The sequence below is a fragment of the Prionailurus viverrinus genome, chromosome D3, assembly GCF_022837055.1.
Source record: "Prionailurus viverrinus isolate Anna chromosome D3, UM_Priviv_1.0, whole genome shotgun sequence".
NCBI lineage: Eukaryota > Metazoa > Chordata > Mammalia > Carnivora > Felidae > Prionailurus > Prionailurus viverrinus.
The window spans coordinates 56,048,288-56,075,169 of record NC_062572.1 but is presented as its reverse complement, the minus strand read 5'-3'; the positions used below and the strand labels follow the sequence as shown (position 1 = coordinate 56,075,169).

The window sequence follows — 26,882 nt, the reverse complement described above, 5'->3', positions numbered from 1 at the left end:
CAAATAATGTATTTGAGGTTTGTATAACAATGTAACAAGAATTCTATTATATTATGTTGGGAATAAAAGGACATACAATTAGTGTCATTATGGATGAAAAAACTCAGTAATATATATAGTAGTTATTTTCTCTATTTACTGAAATGATTTTAGGTTTTCAATCTGTTTTTGAACTTTTTTGTATTTTCTTTTCTACAAAAAATACACATTATAACAAGAGTGCAAAAAGATCATACAAGATTCTTTCATTTTGAAAGCACTGGAAGTTTTGGTAAAATGGAGCTTTGGATATCTGTAAAAAACTCTATTATATGGGAGTGTCATGATTTTTTCATAATTACTCTAATATTTACTTTTAGATTGTTTTTATTTTCATGACATAAACATTGTGGCAATTATTTTTCAGAAATGTTAGCTTTTTAAAATTTCAAGTAGATTTCTGGAAGTAGATTGGCTATAATGCTTTTAAATTCCTAATACCTTTAAAAAAATAAATTTCTAATACCTTTCTAAACCTACTTTCCAGAAAGACTATGTCATTTATTGAAGCTGAGCAGTGCATAAGCTTGTTCTGTGATGTACTTGTGCTAACATTGAGCGCTTTGTTTTTTCCAACTTGATAAGTGAAAAAATACATCCTCAATGTTGTTTCAAACTCCCATTTCTTTGATCACTAATGAGGTGGAATATTTATATATCCTCTATTGAATTCTGCTTTTTCTAGAGAATTCTTGTGTGCTTCCAAGGAAGAAATAAAGAACTTGGGATTCAGAAAGGCAAAGTGCCTTTTTGAAGTTCTCACAGCTTAATACCACTGGCATTTGAAACTTGATTTTCTGTATTCAGATTCAGGATTTTTTTACCTTCTCTTTTTTTTTTTTGCAATTTAATGTGATTTCAATTTAACTAATTTAACTGATGTTTAATAAATGTTCAAATATGCTTGACATATTACTCCAGTAATAACAATCCCAAATAGCAGCCTTAACATTAAAATGCAGTTGTCTTAGGGTACAGGTAAGATTGTGCTGAATTGCACTTTGACTTTGTGGCTAGAGCTTAGAGCAAGTGCTTGATCTGACTTGTGTGTCTGTCTCTGTGTGCATGTGTGTGCATGTGTGTGTGTGTGTGCACATGAACACACATTTTTATGTGGCAGGCAGGTAGGGACAAACACTGAGGGTAGGGAACTAAATTTCGACTCTGCTGAAGACCATGGAAATGCACCAAAGAAGCTGTATGGTCGGATTCTCTTTTAAAGATATCACTTTGGTGGTAATTGAATGAGTTAAACTTTGAATAACTGGTTTGATGGTGGTACCAGACACTAACTTGGGAAATATACGGAGGAAAAACAGAAAGGTTGGAGGGAAGATGTTGATATGTTTGGTTTGGAATTGCGTATGGCATGATTCAAGTGTACGTGTCTAGATATCACTCTGATGGATGGGTCTGAAATTGAGGGAAGATGTTCATGGAGATGGAAGTTCCATGTTAAATGTAGAAGTGCTTTAAATTGGCAAGCAAATTTTTCTACGTCTACTCCTTCATTTACTGCTTGAAAATTAGAATTTTTATGAGGTAGAAATTTTGTGGGATAAATTATAACACCAAGTTTTCTATCAGTATAAGGTAGAGTTTCCTCCGTATCTGATAGGGCAGAATCAAGAAATATTAATGGCCTCTGTAAACTCTTATCCACTAACAAAAACTGCTTTCCCATTAATTAGAAAACGAAATCTAAATTCAACAAAAATGAAGAAAGCACCAAATATGTTTGACATTTATTAAAATTTATCTTACTTATTTTTAAAACTTTTCCAGATTTATTGAAGTATAACTGAGAAATATAATGTATATATATTTAAGTTGTGAAAAATGATAGATTTTTAATTAAGGTTTTATTTTTTTAAGAGCAGATAGGGTCACAGGAAAATTGAGGAGAATATATAGATATTTCTCATATACCCCTGGTCCCTGTACATGCACGGCCTCCCCCATGATCAACATCCTTCACCACAGTGGTACATTTAGTACAATTGATGAGCCTACACTGACAGAACATATTACCCAAAGTCCGTAATTTACATCAGTGTTAACTCTTGGTGTTGTACATTCTAGGGTATTATGCAGTAATACCCTAGTAATGCAGTAATAATAGTATTATACAGAGTATTTTCATTGTCCTGAGGTCCTCTATGCTCTGTCTACTCATTCTTCCATTCCTCCCATCCAGACTGTGACAGCCACTAGTTTTTTATTGTCTTCATAGTTTTGCCTTTTTTTCAGAATGTCATATAGTTGTAATCATATAGTATGTAGCCTTTTCAATTGGATTCTTTCACTAACTAATATCCATTTAAAGTTCCTTTATGTCATTCATGGCTCATTTTTTATAGCACCAAATAATATTCTGTATCTGGGTATACCACAGTTTAAGCATTCACCTACTGAAGAGCATCTTGGTTGCTTCCAAGTTTTGGCAGTTATAAAGAAAGCCACTATAAATATTTGCGTGTAGGTTTTTGCATGGGCAAAAGTCTTCAACTCCTTTGGGTAAATACCAACAAACAATTGCTGGATCATATAAGAATATGTTTAGTTTTGTAGGAAACTGCCAAACTGCCTTCCATAGGGGCTGTATTATTTTGCAGTCCCAGTAGCAATGAATGAGAGTTCCTGTTGATTCACATCCTCACCATCATTTGGTGTTGTCAGTGTTCTACATTTGACCATTCTAATAGGTGTGTAGTGATATCTTCTTGTTGTTTTGATTTGCATTTCCTTTAATGGCATATGATTTGAAGAATCTTTTCATATACTTATTTGATACTGTTCATATACTCATCTTCTTTGATGAGGTGTCCATTAAGGTCTTTGACCCATTTTTAAATTGGATTTTTTTTTCTTTCTGTTGACTTTTCAGAGTATTTCATATGCTTTGTACAACAGGTCTTTATTAGATGTGTCATTTACAAATAGTTTCTCCCAGTTTGTGGCTTCTCAATTTTTTGACCTTGGCTTTCACAGAGCCAAAGGTTTTAATTTTAACAAAGTCCAGCTTATCAATTAATTTTTCCATGGGTTGTGCTTTGGTATTGTGTCTAACAAACTATTGCCATATCCAAGCTCACCTAAGTTTTATCCTATGTTATCTTCAGGGATTTTATAGTTTGCATTTTACATTTAGGTCTATGATCCATTTTGAGTTAATTTTTATGAAAGAGGTAAGGTCCCTGTCTAGCTTTATTTTTTTTGTCTGTGGATGTCCAGTTGTTCCAACACCATTTGTTGAAAATATGATCTTTGTCCCACTGTATTGCCTTTGCTTCTTTGTCAAACATCATTTGGCTCCATTTATGTGGGTTATACACTATACATTATAGGAGATACAGACAATAATACAAAGGTCAATTGTTTTTATTATTTAATGGTTAACAGAAATAGCGTCGTATATCTTTATTTTTACTTTACGCAGTGATTTTATAGTCTTTTGTTTATGACTGGTAGACTAATAATATAACCATATGCTTATGACTGCCTTTATAATCAATATTTGTACTTAAAGAAAATGTAGACCTAAAAATCAAATGTATGTTTGCAAGTGTGTGCATGTGTTTGTCCATGTGTGTGTGTTTGAATCCTGAACACCTGCTTTATATGAAATACTGTTTAAGTGCTGGGGATATCATTTAAACTTACATTCTGCTACATAGATACTAAATATTTGATAAATTTTCAAAAAATTCAGTCACCGATACTCTTGGGAGGAAGAAAAAAAATGGATAATGTGCTAGAGTGACCGGGGCAGTGAAGAATTGGGACCTCTGCTTTTTTTTTTTTTTTTTCTAACGTTTATTTATTTTTGGGACAGAGAGAGACAGAGCATGAATGGGGGAGGGGCAGAGAGAGAGGGAGACACAGAATTGGAAACAGGCTCCAGGCTCTGAGCCATCAGCCCAGAGCCTGACGCGGGGCTCGAACTCACGGACTGCGAGATCGTGACCTGGCTGAAGTCGGACGCTTAACCGACTGTGCCACCCAGGCGCCCCGGGACCTCTGCTTTAGCAATGACCTCCAAGGACACTGCTGTCCCTTGAATTGAGACTTTAATGAAGAAGCTTTGCCAGCCTTGAGCTGTTCCAGGAAAGAAGTTGCCAAATAGAAGTAATGGAACACACAAAAGTCCTATGATGGATAAAAATTTCGTGTGTTCTGGAAACAGAATGGAGGCCACTGTTTCTGGAAAATTGTATGTGGTCAGAGTAATTCAAGGAGACGAATGTTCCAAGGCAGACAGGGCCCAGATACTGCAAGCCTGTAAGTGGGCTGTGATAAAGGAATGTGGGTGAAACATCTAATGAATTTAAAGCATCTTACATCTTATTTTAGAAAGATATGTGGGCAGCTTCCTGCAGGACGGACTTTGGTGCATATAGAAGGACGCCGGCTCTTTTGGTCACTCAGAAAAATTATAATGATGATATAGATCAAGGGTTTTTTTTCAATAAAAATGGTAATAGCTGAATTCAGATATATTTTAGAGGAAGTACCAATGGGATCTTTTGACAGATGGAATATAAGATGTGAGGGGGGAAATCGTCAGGCTACTTGCTGAGGTAACAAGGGCTTGCGGAAAGTCTGAGGGGGATTTTGGAGAAGATATAATCATGTGTCTTCAGGCCATATTAAATTTCAGATTCTTATCAGCTCTTCAAATAGAAATGAGAAGTAAAAATTAGATAGATCTATAGCACAGAAATGAGGAGGACATAAATTTTGAGTCATAAAGTTGAACAAAAGGACAGGTTACTATGTCTAAAAAAGGGTATGTAGATAAAAAAGTAATCAGAGTTTACTTTTCTTGCAACACTGATAATAGAGACTGTAAGACACTTATAAATGGAGCATAAATAGGATATACATCCTTTAAATGCCGCATTGTGCTGATGAAAAAGTAAAGGATATCCTCAGAGGGCAATGCAAAATAATAATAGTAGTAGTAGTAATAATAATAATAATAATAATAATAATGGAAAACCTGTAAGTTAAATTTTTAGTTGATATTTGGCTTCTCTAAAAATATGAATTGAAAAATGACTTTGCTGATCTTGGCAAACAGGGTGATTAAATTTTAGTGTCTTCAAATAATAGGCCATGGGCCATGGATCTGTGCAAGTAAGGGAACTGGGCAAAGTAAGAGCATTTGAATGGGCAGAGCAGAAAACATATACCCACAAGCAAAGGCAGAGATAAGAAAGTGTGTCTGTCTAAGCCTGGAACCTGGGTAGGAAACAAGAGAATGGTATGGCTATTTTTGACACTTGTTTGATGTTTTCATTTATACCATCTAGGTGATCTTGTAAGGCCCCAACCAAGAAATTATCATTTTAAAAAGTGATCTTACCTTGATAAATATTCTCTAGAGAAATAAACAGGCAGAGGCCACACAAGATTTTCTCAAATAAAGCTTTTAAAGCTCACAGGGGTGCCTGGGTGGCTCAGTCGGTTAAACATCCCACTCTTGTTTTCCGCTCAAGTCATGATCCCTTGAGTTTGTGAGATTGATCCCTGCCTCTGGCTTCACGCTGACAGCATTGAGCCTGCTTGGGATTCTCTCTCTCTCTACCCCTCACCCACTCGCACACATTCTCTCTCTCTCTCTCTCTCTCTCTCTCTCAATAAATAAACATTAAATGAAGATGATCTCACAAAATATGAAACAACAAGGGAAAATAGAACATGAATGAGAGCAGAAATAATCAGCAGTATATTTACACCCACAATAATTTCAAATGACAGTATTAGATTAAATCTGCCTAAGTAAGTTTAAAATGATTAAAGGGAACAAAACAAACTAATAGAACATTATCAAAACAGTTCAGGGAGGTTTGAAAAAGAATTCACCAAAACTTGTAAAGCTTAAAACTGGATTCATTTTGATTAAATATTTTATTAATTAAATACCAAATGCAGCTGGGGGAAAAAAAGAATCAGTGCCCTTGGAAACATGAAGAGGAACCCGGAATGCAGTACAGAGAGCAAAAGAGACAAAAATATGGAATAAATATTAAGTATTACGGAGAATAGAATGAGAAATAGAGAATGGGAAAGCAATATTCAAAAAGACAATGGCAGATAACAGTCTTTTGAAGCGTGAATCCTTAGATTCAGACATCATGATAAATCCCAAGAAGATAAACTCAGAAAACGTTAATTTTCTTTATACTATAGGTTACCCATATTGGAAGGAACAGTTGAAGATATGATGCATTTTGTCAAATGTATTCTACAGTGCTAGTATCTGCAAACAGCTCTCCTGCCTCCTTAAATTTAAGTGGCAAATGGTACTTCCTCTTTAAGGCTAGCACGTCCATCGGTGCTCTTGATCTTAATACCTTTTGCCCTGCACAGGACATAGTTTATCCTTATAGCTTCTATTTCTGACATCTTTGTTCATTACTTTCTTCCTTCAGGCTATATTCACCATTAACCCTCTTCCAGCCTAAAGTGAAGGCCTTGTCTTCATTCTAGCTGTATATTTGACAATCACACAGTAGTTCCCTTACATTCTCATTAAAATTTTCATGTAGTTAGCAGTATTTGCTTGACTGTTAATCACTTTTTGACCCACAGCAGTCTGGCTTTTGAAACTCCAGTGCTACCAAAATTTTCTTACTTAATTTAAAAACAACTACAACAATGAACATCTCCATTTCTAAATTCACGGAGTGTTATTTTCATGTTATTGCAATATCTTTTTCCCCCCTATGTGAACCAAGCATTTGTGTCTGTGCCCTCTCTGATGCTATCTCTTTTTGAGATTCAGCATGTCACTCTCTTGGTTCTGCCTTTAACTCTATGAAGCTGTTCTCTAGGAATTCGACAGCAGCTCATTTATCTCTGCTTGTCTCTCATAGATGAGCTCAGAGTCCTAACTGCAGCCCCTGTACATCCTTGGTCTGCTCTCAATTCCAGAAATTGTATCTACTCTCATTATTTTAACATATGTCATATTTTTCTTCACTTCTTAATCTCTATCCACATCTTTTATTTCTCCCGATAGAATTGTTTTCAATACCTACTCTCTCCTGCAATATCACATCTTGACACCGTTATCCACCAAGTTACTTACTTCAGGCATCATCCTATATGCCTCTCTATCTGCTTATAGCCAGCATCCTACCAACTTCTTTAAGTCTTTCTTTTAATTATTTTTTAATGTTTATTTATTTTTGAGAGAGAGACACACACACAGTGTGAGCAGGAGAAGGTCAGAGAGGGAGGGAGACACAGAATTGGAAGCAAGCTCCAGGCTCTGAGCTGTCAGCACAGAACCCTATGCAGGGCTTGAACCCATGAACACGAGATCATGACCTGAGCCGAAGTCGGACCCTTGACTGACTGAGCCACCCAGGTGCCCCAAGTCTGTCTTTTAAATGATCTTTCCTTTCTGTCTGTTTTAATTACCAATGACCTAAATCATGTGCTAATTGTCCCTTAATTGGAATATTAAAATGGGCTTCCAATTAGTCTACCTTACTCCAAGGTACTCTGAGGGCTCACCCTCAGATCCATCATATACAGCATTACTGGTGCAAATTATCTACAAAGGATGAAATGTTATTTCCTTTCAGCATCTTAAAAAAGTTTGAGTCTCTCTACCAACTACAGGATAAAGTCTTGTCTCCCAGACTGATGGATTAGACACTTTAATCTGTTACCTATACAACTTCAGACTCATCTTGCACCACTCCTTTTTGTGATCTCAATGTTCTAGCTTAGTAAAATACTAATATATCCAAACTCATATTATTTTAAACTTTAATCTTTGTCTCTGGTATTCCTCTGATTGAAATTCTGTTCCTTTTCCTTCTCTTCCTCCTCCTCTTTTTTCTGGCTTTAAAAAAAAATATCATGAAGTGATCATTCATACAATAGCTCAGACATTAACTCTTTCCAGATGCTTTCCCTCTTAGTAACTTCCCCTATCCCCAAAATATGGTGGTATTAAGTACTTCTGTTTATTATTGTACTTATGATCGCACAGAGATGTGTGTGTGTGTGTGTGTGTGTGTCTTTTTTCCTTCACGAGAATATAAATTGTGAGTTTAGTTTTAATTCATCTTTATATCCCAGTCACCTAGGGTAGCACTTGGTATGCAGTCAGTTCTCATAAGTATTCATTTAACTAATCCTCACTGATTGCATACACTTTTCTCCTAGGACTTGTCACACTATGTACAGTTACTGTTGGTTTGTTTATTTGTGTTTCCTCTTAGCTAAGCTCCTGGCTTTAGGCATTGTCTGTGCTTGTATGTGTCTGTGTACTTGTCTGTGTTTTTCTCAGTAGGTGTTAAATAAATCACATAATTAACTAATGAAAGCTGAATATAAAAATTTGTTATCCTTATTTCTTGCTTTCTTCAGTATCTCTGTGCTCCTAATCTCCTGGTTATATGTTTAATTCTAATGTCATTTGTGATATCTTATTTTGCTCCAAAGCAATACTAATGGTTATTTACCCTTTTTGTCTTTTTTTTCTCATTGTCTTCCATTTCATTAAACCAGATGTCACTGTAATGAAGATCCATGCTGTTACATACTTTTTAATTAGCAAAAAACTATTTATTAAATCACTTGTATATGTTGCTCAACATATATAAGTACAATATATATATTATTCTCAATTTATTTAAGCTTAATCTTGATAACAACCTTAATGGTAGGTATTATTAAGCAAATTTTACATATAAGTAAATAGTGTATGAAAGCACCACCCCCCAATTACATTAAGGACAACAGGATTTGAATGTAGGTCTGTCTGAATCCAAAATTTGTGTTCTTTCTCAGAAATACTGCCTGTTTACCTTCATTGGTAAGTCTTGATTCCTGTATCTGGCATGTTACAGCAGACTATGGACATTACATTTACAACTTAGAAAATATGTCAAAAGTTTATTACTTTATTTAATTCTCCATCTGTATTTGGGTATACCCGCTGCTTTCTCCAAAGAGCTCTGTTCTTAGTCTTTTATTTTTTCTTTTTTATTCTTCCATTACCCAAATCACTTTTCCCTTAATCCCAGCGTCTTTTTTCCCTAAGTCTAAAAATAATAATAAAAACTTTTAAAGCAAATCACTGACACTCATACATCTTTTGAATATCGTCATCAAAAATTTCCAAATTTGGACTGATACATATATTCTAAGATTCCTTTAGAATACCATCTCACTATTTGATGTAATTTCCAACTGTTAACACTATTTGAATAAGTTACATAATTAATTCAATATATGATCTATTGCTTGTATATGGTTCATTTTAAAAATGGCAACACTGAAAGGTAGATGCCATATTTGTTAACAGACTTTGTTCATGACTCTGTGCATACAAATATTTGCAAGAGCTTTTGGTGATAATGATGCATAATTGTTTACCTTGTAGTACAGTGTGTAATTAGTAATTTTGTCTTTCAAATGAGCCAGCATCCTTTAGAAATGTAAAAAACCTTTTACATATGGGACATTTGACTTGAGCAAACAACTTCACTTGATTACTTATTCATGTGATAGGCAGGCTTCAGCAACGTCAATCAAAGAAAATGAACTTGTTTAAGATGATTTGAAATTGATTAATTTGTATTTAGTTTGCTTGAAGTTAACTGTGTGGTATGAATTTCTGTATAGCTATTTTCTTACATCCAAGCTCTGTAAAATATTCAGAATATCTACTCCTAATGCTCTACTGTTCCTCAAGCAAGACAGTGCCATTGTAACTGCACTGATCCAAAGATGGGGTTGATAATCGAGGGAAATGAGCAAAAAAGCTATTGAACACCATAAAGATTTACTGGTATATTTCATAGAATGTGTTTATCAAGAGTTAACAGGGTAGTGATTTATTTGTGGAGATAGCAATTAGAATATTATTGAAGTTGTTAAATAGCCTGGAATACTTAGAATGAATCCACAGGGTACTGTGTCTTTCATACTCGCTTAGCTATATCTTACCAGCCTATTAATTTGAGTTACTTTGCAGGAGTATAGAATATGATTTTTTTCAGCGTTTAACAGCATGCTTTCCAATGAATATTCTTAAACTATTTTGCTTTTACTTTTTCAGCTATTGAAAGACAAAAAGCTGCATGCACCATTCAAAATTAATTACCAATATTTTAGCCTACTTTAGACCTATTTGTAAGAAATTAAAATTTCACAAATAAAGTACTCTTCCCATGTCTGTTCTCTCTCTCTCTCTCTCTCTCTCTCTCTCTCTTCAGAGGAAGTCAAAACCCGAATTTGTCTGTGTTCAGTATGTGTAAGAACTTGGATTCTCAATTTTTAGACCTCCGTATTCCCAACAGTCTTTTCTTCCATATCATATCAACCACCTTCTCTTACAATTTTACCCCTACATTTTCTCACTTCCAATAACAGAGTCACCTCCTGGTTTCAGTTTTAAGAATCTACTCTCTCACAGCTGACACCTCTCTTTCCAGTACTTGACACTTTAAGATGATCCATTATTTGACACTTTAAGATGATCAGTCTGTTATCCCTACTAGATGTGTATATCCTACCTTCTTGTCCTTCCTTCTCTTCTCACAGAACCTAGTTATATCTGAATAAAAATAACCCTTCATTTAAATCACCTTCAAGTTTTATTTCTGTGACTTGAAAAGCCCTATCATTGAACTGAAGCAGGATCCAAACAGCTGCATGTGGCTACAGTAAGACACAGCTGAGATTAATTAATCTCACCATGGGTGGGTCCTGTTTTGGTGGGCCCTAAATGTTATAGAATGAGATCTCTTTATGAAAAAAATATAAGCTTATGAATACCGAATTCCCACAACCAATCCAATGCCACTTGACAAAGGGTAAATTATATTAGAAAAAGAAAATAATAAATTTTGGTTAGAATATATTATTTTCACAAACTTTATTCAAAAATGTACAACCATGTGAAATGCCGTTAGACACTCAAAGGACTTCACAAGGGGTTGGGGTCAGTTAGAGGCCCTCATATTTAAGCTTCATTAGCACTGCAATAAATTTGCTGCCAAGTAGAACTTAAAGTATGTGGCTATGAATCTCAAGTGACATTCAGCACTACCAAAAAATTTTTAGAGTGTCCAGTTTTCCTGACCCCTATTTCACATCTTCTCACGCTCTTCACTCCTAATACCCACATCACCCTCATTTTATTTATTTATTTGTTTATTTATTGATTCATTCTTTCAAGTTTTTATTTAAATTCTAGTTAGTTAACATACAGTGTAATATTGGTTTCAGGAGTAGCATCTAATGATTCATCACTAACTACAACACCCAGAGTTTATCAGCAGTGACCTCCTTATTCTCATTTTAACACTAACAATCTTTTCAAAACTTAATAGAGAATACAGATGCAGTCAAATGAGAATTAACCTCTTTTTCTTGCCAGCCTATTTGCATCTGTCTTTACATACTCTATATTCTCCTGTATTAAATCTAATAATGGAAGCAGCTCTTACAGTGGAGTTCCCATCACCCACACACTTTCCAGGAGGATGCCATTTGCTTTTACACACTCGGGCTTCGTAGCTACAGTTATTTCCTCTTTCCTGTGAACTATTATTACTTCTCTCTAATAGCATACGAACATTACATAATATTACTCATCTTAGGAAAGAAGCAAACTTAAGATAAAATAGAGCTCTAAATCCCAGCTCTACCCTTCTGTTCTTGATAGTAAATCTTAATTAAAGTGAACATTCCTGTTCCCATAAACTCACATTCTGTTTTCTATTCAATCCATTCAAATAAGAAATTTCTCAAAGTACCCTATTCTAGATCTAAAGTCATATTTTAAAGTTAATTTAAAGGTACTTTCATGTTTTATTTAGTTTTTTAAAAATTATATGTACTTAAAGTTTACCTCATGATGATTTGATATACATAGTGAAATGATTACTAGAGTCAAGCTAATTAGCACACCATCTTCTCATATAGTTAACGTGTGTGTTTGTGTGTGTGTGTGTGTGTGTGTAATGAGAGCACCTGAAATCTGCTCTTTTATCAAACTCCAAGTGTTTGATACCATAATTTACGTAGTCATCATCTCATACATTAGATCTCTAAATTTATCAACCATTTATTGAGTTTTGCTTGATAATAATATCTGATGGCATTTGGGTATCATTTCATGTAGGTAATCTGTTTTTTCTCTTGGAAAACTTATGAATTTTCTCTTCCCATTTCAGAGTACTGAAACTTTACAATTCCATGTCTGGGGGTGTGTGTACTTCTCTGCGTTTAATATATCTAGTTTAACATTATGTAAGACTTTTCATCTTAGTGACCCATGTTGGCTTTTAGTACTGGAAATTTTTCAGATATAATTTTGTTATATATACTTCCTTTCTATTTTTTTGTTTATTTATTTTTGAGAGAGCGTGCATGAATAGGGTAGAGGAAGAGAGAGAGAGGGACAGAGGATTTGAAGCAGGCTCTGCACTGACAGCAAAGAGCCTGATGCGGGGCTCAAACTCACAACTGTGGGATCATGACCCAAGCTGAAGTCAGACGCTCAACTGACCCAGCCACCCAGGCTCCCCTTCCTCTCTATTTTTAAAAAAAATTTTCAGCTTTATTGAAACATGTTTGACATAATTCTATATATTTGAGGTGTAAAATGTGATGATTTGATATACATGCACTTTGTGGTATAATTACCACCCATCATACATTTTCTGTCATTACTGTGTTATTCTCTTGTGGTGAATATGATTAAGGTCTATACACTTAGCACATTTCAAGTAAGCAACACAATATTATTAACTGTAGTTGCCATATTATACAGTAGGTCCTCAGAGATTATTTATCTTACAACTGAAGGCTTACACCTTGACCACTGTCCTTCCCATTTCCATCACCACTCAGCCCTTGTTAAACATCATTCCACTGTTTTTCTGAATTCATTTTTGTTGTTAATTATTTCAGATTCCACATGTAAGTGAGATTACATAGCATTTATCTTTCTCTGTCTGGCTTATATCACTGGACATAACTGTCCTGTAAGTCCATCCATCTTGTTGCAAATGACGGGATTCATTCATTGTTCCTTGTAACTGAATAGTATCCCGTATATATGTGGAATTTTCTTTATTTATCCATTGATAGTTTGTTTCCATATACTGGCTATTATGAATCATGCTGCAATGAACATAGGAGTGCAGATATCTCTTCAAGAAATTGATTTTGTGATTTTGTTTCTTCAGCTATATATGTAGAAGTGAATGTTGGATCGTATGGCAGTTTTGTTTTCAATTTTTTGAAGAACCCCTAGACTGTGACCCATAATGGGTATACCATTTTACATTCCCACCAACAGTATACAAGAGTTCCCTTTCTCCACATCCTTGGAGCATTTTCTGTCTTTTTGATAAAAGCCATCCTAACTGATGGGAGGTGGTGGTATCTCATTACGTTTTTGAATTGCATTTCCTTGGAGATAGTGATGTTGAGCATCTTTTGCACGTAGTTGCCATTTTTATGTCTTTGGGAAAAATATCTATTCAGGTCCTTTGCCCATTCTTTAGTTGAGTATTTTAGATTTTACCTACTGAGCTATATAATTTCCTTATATATTTGGGATATTAATGTCTTACCACATATGGTTTGAAATATATTTTCTTTCATTAAGTAGGTTGCCTTTTCAATTTGTTGATTTTTTTTCTGTGCAGTAGGTTTTTAATTAGATGTTATCCCACTTGTTGATTTTTTACTTTGTTTCCTGTGCTTTTGGTGTCAAAGGCAAAAAATAATTGCCAAGACAAATGTCAAGGAGACTTTTCGCTGTGTTTCTTCTGGGAGTTTTATAGTTTTAGCTTTTGCATTTAATTCCTTAATCCCTTTCAATTTAATTTTTGTCAGGGGTGTAAGATAAGGGTCCAGTTTCATTCTTTTGCATGTAGCTATCCAGTTTTCCCAACACCATTTACTGAAGAGATGATTCTTTCTCCATTGTGTGTTGTTTGCATCCTTGTCAAAGTTTTTTTTTTTTTTTTTTTTCTGGGTTCTTCATTGTGTTCTACTGGTTTGTGTGTCTGTTTGTCATGCCAATACCATACTGCTTTGATTACTATAGTTTGTAATACTATTTGAAATAAGGAAGGGTGATACCTCCAGCTTTGTTCTTCTTTTCTCAAGATTGCTTTGGATTTTTGGGGTGTTTTGTGGCTCTATACAAATATTAGGATTTTTTTTCTGTCTCTGTGAAAAATGCCTCTGGAATTTTCATAGAGATTGCATTGAATCTCTAGATTGTTTTGGGCAGCATAGACATTTTAACATTATTAATTATACCAATCCATGAACACACAGGATATCCTTCCATAGCTTTGTCTTCCTGAATCTCTTTCATCAATGTTTTATGTTTAGTGTCAGTGTATAGCTCTTTCTTTCACATCCTTGATTAAATTTGTTCCTACATATTTTATTATTTTTGATACTATTGTAAATGAGATTGTTTTAATTTTTTCATATAGTTCATTGTTAGTATAGAAAGGCAGCAGATTTTTGTATATGGATTTTGTTTTCTGCAGCTTTACTGAATTTATGTATTAGTTCTAATAGTTTTTTTTTTTTTTTTGAAGGAGGTTTTAAGGTTCTTTTTTTTTTTTTTTAATTTTAACGTTTATTTATTTTTGAGACAGAGAGAGACAGAGCATGAATGGGGGAGGGGCAGAGAGAGGGAGACACAGAATCTGAAACAGGCTCCAGGCTCTGAGCTGTCAGCACAGAGCCCGACGCGGAGCTTGAACTCACGGACCGTGAGATCATGACCTGAGCCGAAGCCGGCCGCTCAACCAACTGAGCCACCCAGGCGCCCCTAAGGTTCTTTCTATATAAGATCATGTCATCTGCCACCAGAAAATTTTAGCTATTCCTTTCTGATTTGGATACCTTTTACTTCTTTTTCTTGCCTAAATACTCTGAGACTTCTAGTACTATGTTGAATAGATATGGTTAAGAGTGGGCACCTTTGGCTTTTTCCTCATGTTAGAAGAAAAATCTTCAGCTTTTTATAGAGTATGATGTTAACTGTGGACTTGTTATTCATACATGTCCTTTATTATGTTAAAGTACACTCCCTCTATATACAATTTTTGAGAGTTTTTTATCATGAATTGATGTTGAATTTTGTCAAATACTTTTTCTGCATCTGTTGAGATTATCACATTTTTATCCTTGATTCTACTAAAGTGGTGTATCACATTTATTGATTTATGTATTTGAACCTAATTTGTTGTTGAATTCAGATTGGTAGGATTTTGTTGAAGATCTATATTTTGTTGCATCTATATTGATCAGGGATATTGGTCTATAATTTTCTTTTCTTGTAATGTCTTCATCTGGCTTTGGTATCAAGGTAATACTGGCCTCTTAAATTGAGTTTGGAAGCTTTCCATCCTCTTCAGTTTTTTAGAAGAGTTTGAGAACAATTGGCATTAATTATTCTTTAAATGTTTGGTAGAATTCATCAATAAAGCTATCAGGTTGAGTGTTTTTTTTAATTAGGAGTTTTTGATTACTGGTTCAGTTTTCCTATTCATTATTGGCCTGTTCAGATTGCCTAATTTTTCATGATTCAGTCTTGGTAGATTGTGTTTCTAGGAATGTATTTCTTCTAGGGTATCCAATGTGTTGGCATATAATTATTCCTAGTAGTTTGTATTTCTAAGTTGTCAGTTGAAATGTGGCCCTTTTTATTTCTGATTTTATTTATGTGAGTTTTCTCTTTCTTTTTTTCGTGTAAAGTTTTGTCAGCTTTGTTTACATATGTTTTAAAAACCATGCTTTTTTGTTGTTGATCTCTTCTATAGTTTTTGGTTTAATGCAATTGTTTCAGTTCTGATTGTTGTTATTGCTTCTTTTCTCCTAACTTTGGGCTTAGTTTGTTCTTATTTTTCTAGGTCTTTGAGATGTAAAGTTATGTGGTTTGAAATCTTTCCTTTTTCTTAATGGAGGCATTTGTTATTATCAACTTCCCTTTTAGAACTGCTTTTTGTATTTGTGTTTCTATTTTCATTTATTTCATTTTTAAAAAAATTTCTTCTTTTCCTCCTGGTTGAGTTCTCAGTCTCTTGTCTTTTTTTCCCAATCGTAGTTCATACCTTTCTATAAACCTATAGACTTCAATAGTAAGTTGGTGCTTTCACAAACAAGTACAACTCAAAAACCCCTACTGTGATGCAGTGGACCTTGCCCAGGTAGCACATCTGGTGGAATACCTTTGGCTAGTTTCTTGGTTACCTCATTTGTGAATGTATGCTTTGTACATTGTATGCCTCAGTGTGTGTATCTGAAAAAGTTGGTATCCAATCTTAAAATGATATTAATGTCTTCACTCTTTTCTTTCTATTAACTCTTTTCCTTAGCTGGGGGTTTTCTTTTTGAATGCTTTTAGTTTTTGGTTTTCTTTTGTTTCTCTTTTTCATGGACTGGATTTTTCTCATACTTGATTCTTATTAATAATAATTTATATAAGATTAGAAAGAATAGATTGTTTTAGAAGGAAGGGATGAATGTTCTGAAAACTGAGCATTTGAGGTACCTGCCTTTCTTATTGATACACTTATCCTTTTGAGATTGAGCACAGCCTGACAATTAAGAGCAGCCAACAGGAAAAGCAGGAAAATAAGTGGAATTTTGGGTCATATTTTTTATATTCAAGATTTAGTTAAGTATCTGGTTATTTTATATTTTAGGCAACATAAAATATGACTTTGTTCCTTTTTTACTACTATTAAATATATTTGCCTCAATATATACCTTCTTGGAATAATCTTGTCAATTCTTTTGCTTTGTTTTTTATAGTATAAGAAAAAAATCAGAGTTTGAGTCTGAAATTCAATCTTTGATGAAACTAAGGGGGAAAAATGATGAATTTATTAAGCAACTCTACAGGCAAGCTTATCACCTTGGTGCTATTTTCCACCTAACCAAATTTAAAACAGAGGAATTAGAGGACAAAATAGCAGAAGTGAGAAGAAAATTCAAGGTTTGTATCTTTGTGTTCTTCTAAGTTGTAAAAAAAAGGGGGGGGTGATTAACCTGAATTTTATTGATTTATTGATGATAATTTGATTTTAATTTAAACTATACTAGTCTTTTAAAACAAATTCCTCCTTCTGGTAAATCTGAATAAAATCATTTGTCTTCAGAGGCCCAGAATAAATAGAAGAGGAATGAGGCTCAGTGTAGCTAACCAACACTTACATCTGCTTTTTGCTCTTACTGACTTTAAACTACCTTGGTCACCAGAATAGTGGTGCTTGGTTTAAACTCATCCTGTATATATACTGTATAAGAGTTCTTGCCTATGGTTGGAAGAAGGGATGCTGGGAAGTGCCCTTGCACCCTGCGTAATATAAGAAAAGGGAGGCCTGCAAGTTACTGAATTCCTGAGTACCACATAATTAGTAGACCACAGTGCTGTGGAAAGAACTGCTCATAGGCCTCAAACCTATTCCTAAGTGAGAAATATGATAAATAGCCACTCCATGACATTTGGCATAGACACTGGCAAAGGCTACTCCATTTTGCCACATGTAAGGGGCAACTTTATGTTTGTTTGTTTGTTTGTTTGTTTGTTTGTTTGTTTCTTTCTTTCTTTCTTTCTTTCTTTCTTTCTTTCTTTCTTTCCTTTCATTTGTTATCCAGTTGACTAACATACAGTGTATACCCTGTGCTCTTGGTTTGGTGGCTAGATTCCCGTGATTCATCGCTTACATACAACACCTAGCGCTCATCCCACCAAGTGCCCTTCACCAATTTTCCCCTCTCTGCCCCCCACCATCAACCCTCAGTTTGGTCTCTGTATTTAAGAGTCTCTTATGGGGGCGCCTGGGTGGCTCAGTCAGTTGAGCATCTGACTTCAGCTCAGGTCATGATCTCACAGTTTGTGGGTTGGAGCCCCGTGTTGACAGCTCGGAGCCTGGAGCCTGCTTCGGATTCTGTGTCTCCCTCTCCCTCTGCCCCTCCCCAACTCACGCTCTGTCTCTGTCTCAAAAATAAATAAAAACATTAAAAAAAATTAAAAAAAAAAAGAAATCCTGCCACTTGCAGCAACATGGATGGAACTGGAGGGTATTAGGCTAAGTGAAATATGTTTGTTTGTTTATTTTTATTAACTTGTTTTATTTTTTATTTTTAAAATTTACATCCAAATTAGCATATAGAGCAACAATGACTTAGTGCCGCTTACCCGTTTAGTCCATCCCCCTCCTACACCCCCTCCGGTAACCCTCAGTTTGTTCTCCATATTTATGAGTCTCTTAGGTTTTGTCCCCCTCCCTGTTTTTATATTATTTTTGCTTCCCTTACCTTGTGTTCACCTGTTTTGTCTCTTAAAGTCCTCATATGAGTGAGGTATATGATTTTTGTCTTTTTCTGACTGACTAATTTCACTTAGCATAATACCCTCCAGTTCCATCCATGTAGTTGCAAATGGCAAGATTTCATTCTTTTTGATTGCCCAGTAATACTCCATTATATATATATATACACCACATCTTCTTTATCCATTCATCCATCGATGGACATTTGGGCTCTTTCCATACTTTGGCTATTGTTGACAGTGCTGCCATAAACATGGGGGTGCATGTGTCCCTTAGAAACAGCACACCTGTATCCCTTGGATAAATGCCTAGTAGTAAAATTGCTGGGTCACAGGGTAGTTCTGTTTTAAGTTTTTTGAGGAACCTCCATACTGTTTTCCAGAGTAGCTGCACCAGCTTGCATTCCCACCAACAGTGCAAAAGAGAGCCTTGTTCTCTGCATCCTCGCCAACATCTGTTGTTCCCTGAGTTGTTAATGGTAGCCATTCTGACAGGTGCAAGGTGGTATCTCATTGTGGTTTTGATTTGTATTTCCCTGATGATGAGTGATGTTGAGCATTTTTTCATGTGTTGGTTGGCCATCTGGATGTCTTCTTTGGAGAAGTGTCTATTCATGTCTTTTGCCCATTTCTTCACTGGATTATTTGTTTATGGGGTGTTGAGTTTGATAAGTTCTTTATAGACTTGGGATACTAACCCTTTATCTGATATGTCATTTGTAAATATCTTCTCCCATTCCATCGGTTGCCTTTTATTTCTTTGTGTTGTCTGATGGCTGAGGCTAAGACTTCCAATACTATGCTGAATAACAGTGGCGAGAGTGAACATCCCTGTCTTGTTCCAGACCTCAAGGGGAAAACTCTCAGTTTTGCCCCATTGAGGATGATATCAGCATGGGATCTTTGATATATGGCTTTTATGATCTCCAGGTATGATCCTTCTATCCCAACTTTCTTGAGGGTTTTTATCAAGAAAGGATGCTGTATTTTGTCAAATGCTTTCTCTGCATCTATTGAGAGGATCTTATGGTTCTTGTCCTTTCTTTTACTGATGTGATGAACCACATTGATTGTTTTGCAGATATTGAACCAGCCCTGCATCCCAGGTAGAAGTCCCACTTGGTCGTGGTGAATAATTTTTTTAATGTATTGTTGGATCCAGTTGGCTAATATCTTGTTGAGGATTTTTGCATCCACAGTCATCAGGGAAATTGGTCTATAGTTCTCATTTTCAGTGGGGTCTCTGGTTTTGGAATCAAGTAATGCTGGCTTCACAGAAAGAGTTTGGAAGGTTTCCTTCCATTTCTATCTTTTGGAACAGCTTCAAGAGAATAGGTGTTAACTCTTCCTTAAACGTTTGGTAGAATTTCTCTGGAAAGCCATCTGGCCATGGACTCTTGTTTTTTGGCAGATTTTTTATTACAATTTCGGTTTCTTTACTGGTCATGGGTCTCTTCAAATTTTCTATTTCTTCCTGTTTCAGTTTTGGTAGTGTATTTGTTTCTAGGAATTTGTCCATTTCTTCCAGATTGCCCATTTCATTAGTGTATAATTTCTCATAGTATTCTCTTATTATTGCTTTTATCTCTGCTGTGTTGGTGGTGATCTCTCCTCTCTCATTCTTGATTTTATTTATTTGGGTCCCTTCCTTTTTCTTTTTAATCAAACTGGCCAGTGGCTTATCAACTTTGTAATTCTTTCACAGAACCAGTTTCTGGTTTCACTGATAAACTGTTTTTTTTGGGGGGTTTCAGTAGCACTAATTTCTGCTCTAATCTTCATTATTTCCTGTCTTTTGCTAGTTTTGGGTTTTTTTTTTAATTTTTAAAATGTTTTTATTTATTTTTGAGGCAGGGAGAGACAGAGCATGAACAGGGGAGGGTCAGAGAGAGGGAGACACAGAATCTGAAACAGGCTCCAGAGTCTGAGCTGTCAGCACAGAGCCCGACGCAGGGTTCGAACTCACGGACCGTGAGATCATGACCTGAGCCGAAGTCGGCTGCTTAACCGACTGAGCCACCCAGGCGTCCCTGCTAGTTTTGGGTTTTATTTGCTGTTCTTTTTCCAGGTCTTTAAGGTGTAAGATTAGGTTGTGTATCTGAGATCTTTCTTCCTTCTTTAGGAAGGCCTGGATTGCTAAATACATTCCTCTTATCACTGCCTTTGCTGTGTCCCAGAGGTTTTGGGTTGTGGTGCTGTCATTCTCATTGACTTCCATAAACTTTTTAATTTTCTCTTTAACTTCTTGATTAGCCTAGTAATTCTTTAGTAGGATGTTCTTTAGTCTGCAAGTATTTGTTACCTTTCCAAAATTTTCCTTGTGGTTGATTTTGAGTTTCATAGCTTTGTGGTCTGAAAATATGCACGGTTTGATCTCAATCTTTTTGTACTTACTTAGGGCTGATTTGTGTCCCAGTATATGGTCTATTCTGGAAAATGTTCTATGTGCACTGGAGAAGAATGTATATTCTGCTGCTTTAGGATGAAATGTTCTGAATATATGTGTTAAGTCCATATGGTCCAGTGTGTGATTCAAAGCCATTGTTTCCTTGTTGATTTTTTGATTAGATGATCTGTCCAGTGCTGTGAGTGTGGTGTTGAAGTCTCGTACTATTATGGTATTACTATCAATGAGTTTCTTTATGTTTGTGATTAATTGATTGATATATTTGGGTGCTCCCACCTTTGGCACATAAATGTTTACAATTAGGTCTACTTGGTGGATAGACCCCTTCATTATGATATAATGCCCTTCTGCATCTCTTGATACAGTCTTTATTGTAAAGTCTACATTGTCTGATATGAGTATGGCTACTCTGGCTTTCTTTTGTTGACCATTAGTATGATAGATGGTTCTCCATCCCCTTATTTTCAATCTGAAGGTGTCTTTAGGTCTAAAGTGGGTTTTTATAGACAGCATATAGATGGATCTTGTTTTCTTATCCATTCTGCTACCTTATGTCTTTTGATTGGAGCATTGAGTCCATTGACATTTAGAATGAGTACTGAAAGATATGAATTTATTGCCATTATCATGCTTGTAGAGTTGGAGTTTCTGGTGGTGTTCTCTGGTCCTTTCTAATCTTTGTTGCTTTTGGTATTTATTTATTTATTTATTTATTTATTTATTTACTTATTTATTTATTTATTTCTCTCTCTATATATATTTATATATGCGTACACATACATACATATATACATATTCATCTTTTCTCCCCTCAGAGAGTCCCCCTTAAAATTTCTTGCAGGGCTGGTTTAGTGGTCACAAACTCCTTTAATTTTTGTTTGGGAAACTTTTTATCTCTCCTTCTATTTTGAATGACAGTCTTGCTGGATAAAGAATCCTTGGCTGATTATTTTTCTGATTTAGCACATTGAATATATCCTGCCACTCCTTTCTGGCTTGCCATATTTCTGTGGATAGGTCTGCTGCTACCCTGATCGGTCTTCCCTTGTAGGTTAGGGACTTTTTTTCTCTTGCTGCTTTCATGATTCTCTCCTTGACTGAGTATTTTGTGAATTTGACTATGATATGCCTTGTTGATGGTCGGTTTTTGTTGAATCTAATGGGGGTCCTCTGTGCTTCCTGGATTTTGATGTCTGTGTCTTTCCCCAGGTTAGGAAAGTTTTCCACTATGATTTACTCACATAACCCTTCTACCCCTAATTCTCTCTTTTCTTCTTCTGGGACCCCTGGGATTCTGATGTTGTTCCTTTTTAACGAGTCACTGATTTCTCTAATTTTTAAATTGTGCTCTTTTGTCTTAATCTCCCTCTTTTTTCTGCTTCATTATTCTCTATAAGTTTGTCCTCTATATTGCTGATTCTGTTCTGCCTCATCCATCCTGCTGCTGCTCCATCCATCCATGATTGAAGCTCAGTTATAGCATTTTTAATTTCAATCTATTTTTTTCTGCTTTTATCTCTGCAGAAAGGGATTCTAGTCTATTTTCAGCTCCAGCTAGTATTCTTATTATCATGATTCTAAATTCTGGTTCAGACATCTTGCTTGTATCTGTGTTGGTTAAATCCCTGGCTGTTGTTTATTTGTGCTCTTTCTTTTGGGGTGAATTCCTTCATTTTGTCATTTTGAAGGGAGAAAAGAAATTAATGAGGTAGAAAAGTTAAGATCAAAAATAATTAAAATTAAAGAAATATTAAAATTAAAAAATTAAACACACACACACAAAATCTAATAAATGATGCTAGATCTTAGGTGTGTTTTGGTCTGGGTATTGAATGTGGTTTGAAAGATTAGAGAAAAAAACAGGGGAAAAAAGGAAATCGTTTGAGAATTTGAAAAAATGAATACACTGAAGTAGACTAAAATGAGATGATGGGAGCAAAACAGAATTTGAAAAAAATTTACACAAAAGTAAGGAATATAGGAGGAAAAATATTAAAGAAAATATTTTTAATAAAAATTAAAATTAAAAATGAATTTTTTTCTCTTTATTCAAGAAAAAGAAACAAAAAAGAGAAAAAAGAAAAAAAGAAATCGTTTGAAAATTTGAAAAAGTGAATACACTGTAGTAGACTAAAATAAAATGATGGAAGTAAAATAGAATTTGAAAAAATTTATGTAAAAGCAAAAAGTATATTAAAAATTAAAGAAAAATATTTTTAATAGAAATTGAAGGGAAAAATGAAGTTTTTCACTTTCTTCATTCACGTAAAGACAAGAAACAGAAAAGAAAAAAGAAAAAAAAACAAGGAAATCATTTGAAAATTTGAAAAGGTGAGAATACACTGAAGTAGACTAAAATCGAATGATGGAAGTAAGATAGAATTTGAAAAAATTTACACAAAAGGAAAAAATATAGTAAAAAAATTAAAGAAAAATATTTTTAATAAAAATTGAAAATAAAAATGAATTTTTTCTCTTTCTGTATTCAAGAAAAAGAATAGTGTAAAGAGAGAAAAAAAGAAAAAAAAAAGAAAATTGAATAGATAGACCTGCTAATAGATTGAAATAGGGGTGAAATTACTTCGTTTTCCCCTAGAAGTCAGATTATGTAGCACTTTATAGTCCATCAAGTAAGTAGGCGGTGAGCCTTGTGTTCTTGAAGAGTGAGGTTGGCCCAGTTGTGCAGGGCTCAGTGTAACGGCTCCATTCTTCACTAGATGGCGCAGCTAGCCTACTGGGGTGGATTGTTGGGGCACTCGTAGGTGCGTATGCGTGGGAGCAGTGAAAATGGCGTCACCCAGCTACCCAGTCTCTAGTATGGGAACTCTGTTCTCTCCTATCAGCAATCATGCACCCGTCCTCTGTCTTCAGCTTCCGTCCACTCCCCGCTTCTTCACTGTTCGTGACCAAGCCCCAGGCAGTACCTCTCTCCCGAGTTTTGTCTCAGATGTGGCTGTTTTCCCCATCCCTTACTTCTGAAGGACTGCAGCTTTGACCTGTTCTGCCTCTCTGAGGGAGGGTCTCACTGAGCAGTGGCTGAATGCCAGCTGCACCCAGGAATGCCTGCTGGACCCTGCTGCTGTGAGTGCCCCAAGACTGGCCAGGTGCCAGCCCGCCCCAGAAAAAGTTCATGAGATAGTGTAGCAGCAGCTTTTCAGGGATTATGGAAAAATCACAACACACATCTGGCACCAGGCTTCACACTTAATGACCTTGTTCCAGCATGAGCAAATGTGACCATTTTCTGGGGTCTGCTGGGACCAGGTGGCTTCAACAGTCTCCACCAAATGTCCTTCCAGCATTGGAGTCACTTTTCCCCATGTGGGCTGAGAACCTCCCAGAACCCACTCTGTTCCTGGGGATTCGCCCTTCCACTAGAGCACCACCAGGTATGGAGCTGTGGAGTTGCAGCCTTTGCGATCCCCTTGTTTACAGTCTTAATGGAATTTAAACCCTCTGCTTTCTCCTTTCTCCCTTTTTAGTTTAGTCCCTGCGGCTGTTTCCAATTTTCCACCTTCTCTCCAGCTGCTTTTGGGGAGGGGTACTTTTCCCATATTCTCCCCTGCCCCAGTCTCCGTCCTCTCTCTGCCTGCAAACGTGGTTCTCTGCCTGCTGCCGGCTCCTCTCTCCCCAAGTTCACCTCCCCATGCCGCATACCTGCTGAATTCTGTGGTTCAGGTTGTGCAGATTGTTGTGCTAATCCTCCAATCAGTTTTCTAGGTGTGTAGGATGGTTTAGTGTTGGTCTGGCTGTATTTCATAGACGCAAGACACACAAAAAACTTCCATGCTGTTCCGCCATCGTGGCTCCTCCTCTATCTTTGAGAGTGAGAGGGAGAGACACATGCAGAGTGTGAGTGGGGGAGGGGCAGAGAGAGAGGAAGACACAGAATCAGAAGTAGGCTCCAGGCTCTGAGCTGTCAGCACAGAGCCTGATGTGGGGCTCAAACCCACGAACTGTGAGATTATCACTGCAGCTGAAGTTGGTCGCTTAACTGACTGAGCCACCCAGGTGCCCCTGTAAGGGACCACTTTAACAGGCTACTTTTGTCCATCACACCTCACACACACACTTCTCCCATCTTTGGCATTTACTTATCAAAGACTTATTATCATATAGTTATCTGTAAAATATAGAATCTGTATTCTGTGTTCAAGCCTTTCACTAGCACTTTATTCAGTGAAGACTTTCTCATGTGCTTTCTAAATTTAGGATACTTAGATTGTCTTCCAGTAAATGTTTCTTTACTGAGAAACTGAGATTTTGTTCCTCCATTGAATCCACCTGTTCAACAGAGTTGGTTTATTGTACGCATATCCCTTATCATGGGTTGTTCAGAGGGTTTTTTCATACCATATATGTGCCAAAGTTAATATGATAGAAATCACGTATAGTAAAAATTAACCTCAAAGTTGTTTTAAAAATATAAATCATGTTATTTTCCATATAGTTTAGCATATATAACACTGTGGATGTCGTTTATAATTTTAAAACATTTTTCATTAATATGCATTTGTCTATGACCAATAATTAATTTTTTTCATTGAGGATATCAATGAATACATAAACCACTGATTTGGCTACTTAACAATGTGTTTTAATTTTTTCACTGGACAGGAAACCTTTGTTCACATATTATCTCAGAGCTGGTACAACCTACCTTTAATAGTTCAGCTATATGGCTTCACTAGCCTGAGTCATTCAATTATTAAGAAGGATGTTACATTAAATTATTTTTTTCTAAGTTTTCCTGATGCCATAAAATGCAATTTATAGGTTAAATGCAAATTTGAGGTAACTCTTCTGTACTTGCTTTGGCAACCTAAGGCAAAGTGTAAGTGTCCCCCTTGTTTGATGCAAGTGAAATGGAAAGCATTGAGGCATTGTTAATCAAGTCCTTTCCCTACCCTATAGTAGCTGAGACACAACCAGAAAGAAGCAACAGAAAGATATTACTCAAGTTAGGAAATAATTCCACATTGCTAGACACTTCTACTGATCTCTGAGCTGAATATATAGGGCACTAAATTTCTGTGATATACACATGTGTATCTGTGTCAGAATGGTAACGAATTAAAAATGAATTTCTAGATAGTCCTTAGATAAATCAGGTTGGGAATAATTCAAGTTTGTAGTTTCTGCCTTTGTAATGACCTCCACTGTCTTTCATTGACTAAGTAATAAATATCTATAAAGTTTTCTGAGTCTTGGCATCATGTTTTTCTTGCAGGTAACTTTATGTATTTGTTGATCTTGGCCTAACATTAGTCCTTAATTCAGGTCTTCTAGAAATTATAGCATTACCACCTCTGACCTAACTCTGAGAAATAACCTTTTGAAACCTTAGAGGTGGAATTTCTGAATTATGTTTCCTCAAATTGATGCACCTGTACAATTCCTAATAAGTTTTACACTGGAAACCACCCTGAACAATCAAGATATTTGTCAGGTTCTGAAGTTTTCCAGCTATTACAGATGACTTGTCCCAATTTTTTCATACCTTCAATGCCAGTGACTGACCTATTCAGAAAAGACGTGATTAGCCAAGTCGCAGGATAAAATTATCCACAGTGATGGAAGATAAATCAATAAAAGGGTAATATGTATTCACTTATGGTATTGATGGAATGAACAGAAAATCATTCAGTGTTGTCTGAAGAATGTAATATATTGTAACAAGGAAAATCTTGAAAGCTTTTATCAGATATTAAGTACTTCTCAACATTTAAATAGAAGGATTTTGTGCAAGCTGCAGGAATGTAGAGGGTTTTTTGCTTGAACATACTGGAGTTTTGCTGGAAAAGTAGAATATCAGGATCATCTGGTTCCAGGTAAAAATCCTAGTACTAGAACTAAGTGGAAACTTAGTAGAAAAGAAAAAAGGAAATAGAGTTTTCTGCAGATCTATTATAGGCTAGACTCTTTATACATGTTAATTAATTCGTGGTCACAATACTGTGAAGTTGTTACTAGTATGTACATTTTGGGGTGAAGTGGTTTTCCCAAAGTAACATTGCTTTTAGGTAGCTGTGTAGAATTTGTACACAAGGTTTTCTGATGCTGGGTTTAGTATAAACTAGTCAGACA

The 26,882-nt window shown here is 35.7% G+C and overlaps 1 protein-coding gene across 7 annotated transcripts in view; it reads left to right on the top strand.

Annotated features, from left to right (window-relative positions):
- CCDC178 (coiled-coil domain containing 178) overlaps nucleotides 1-26,882 on the top strand; it is a 514,890-nt gene that overhangs the window by 142,323 nt on the left and 345,685 nt on the right. For all 7 annotated transcript variants that reach the window (XM_047828874.1, XM_047828873.1, XM_047828870.1 and 4 more), the window contains one exon: nucleotides 16,867-17,050. In XM_047828874.1, the coding sequence (XP_047684830.1) occupies nucleotides 16,867-17,050 (184 nt within the window). The remainder of the gene's footprint in view (nucleotides 1-16,866; nucleotides 17,051-26,882) is intronic.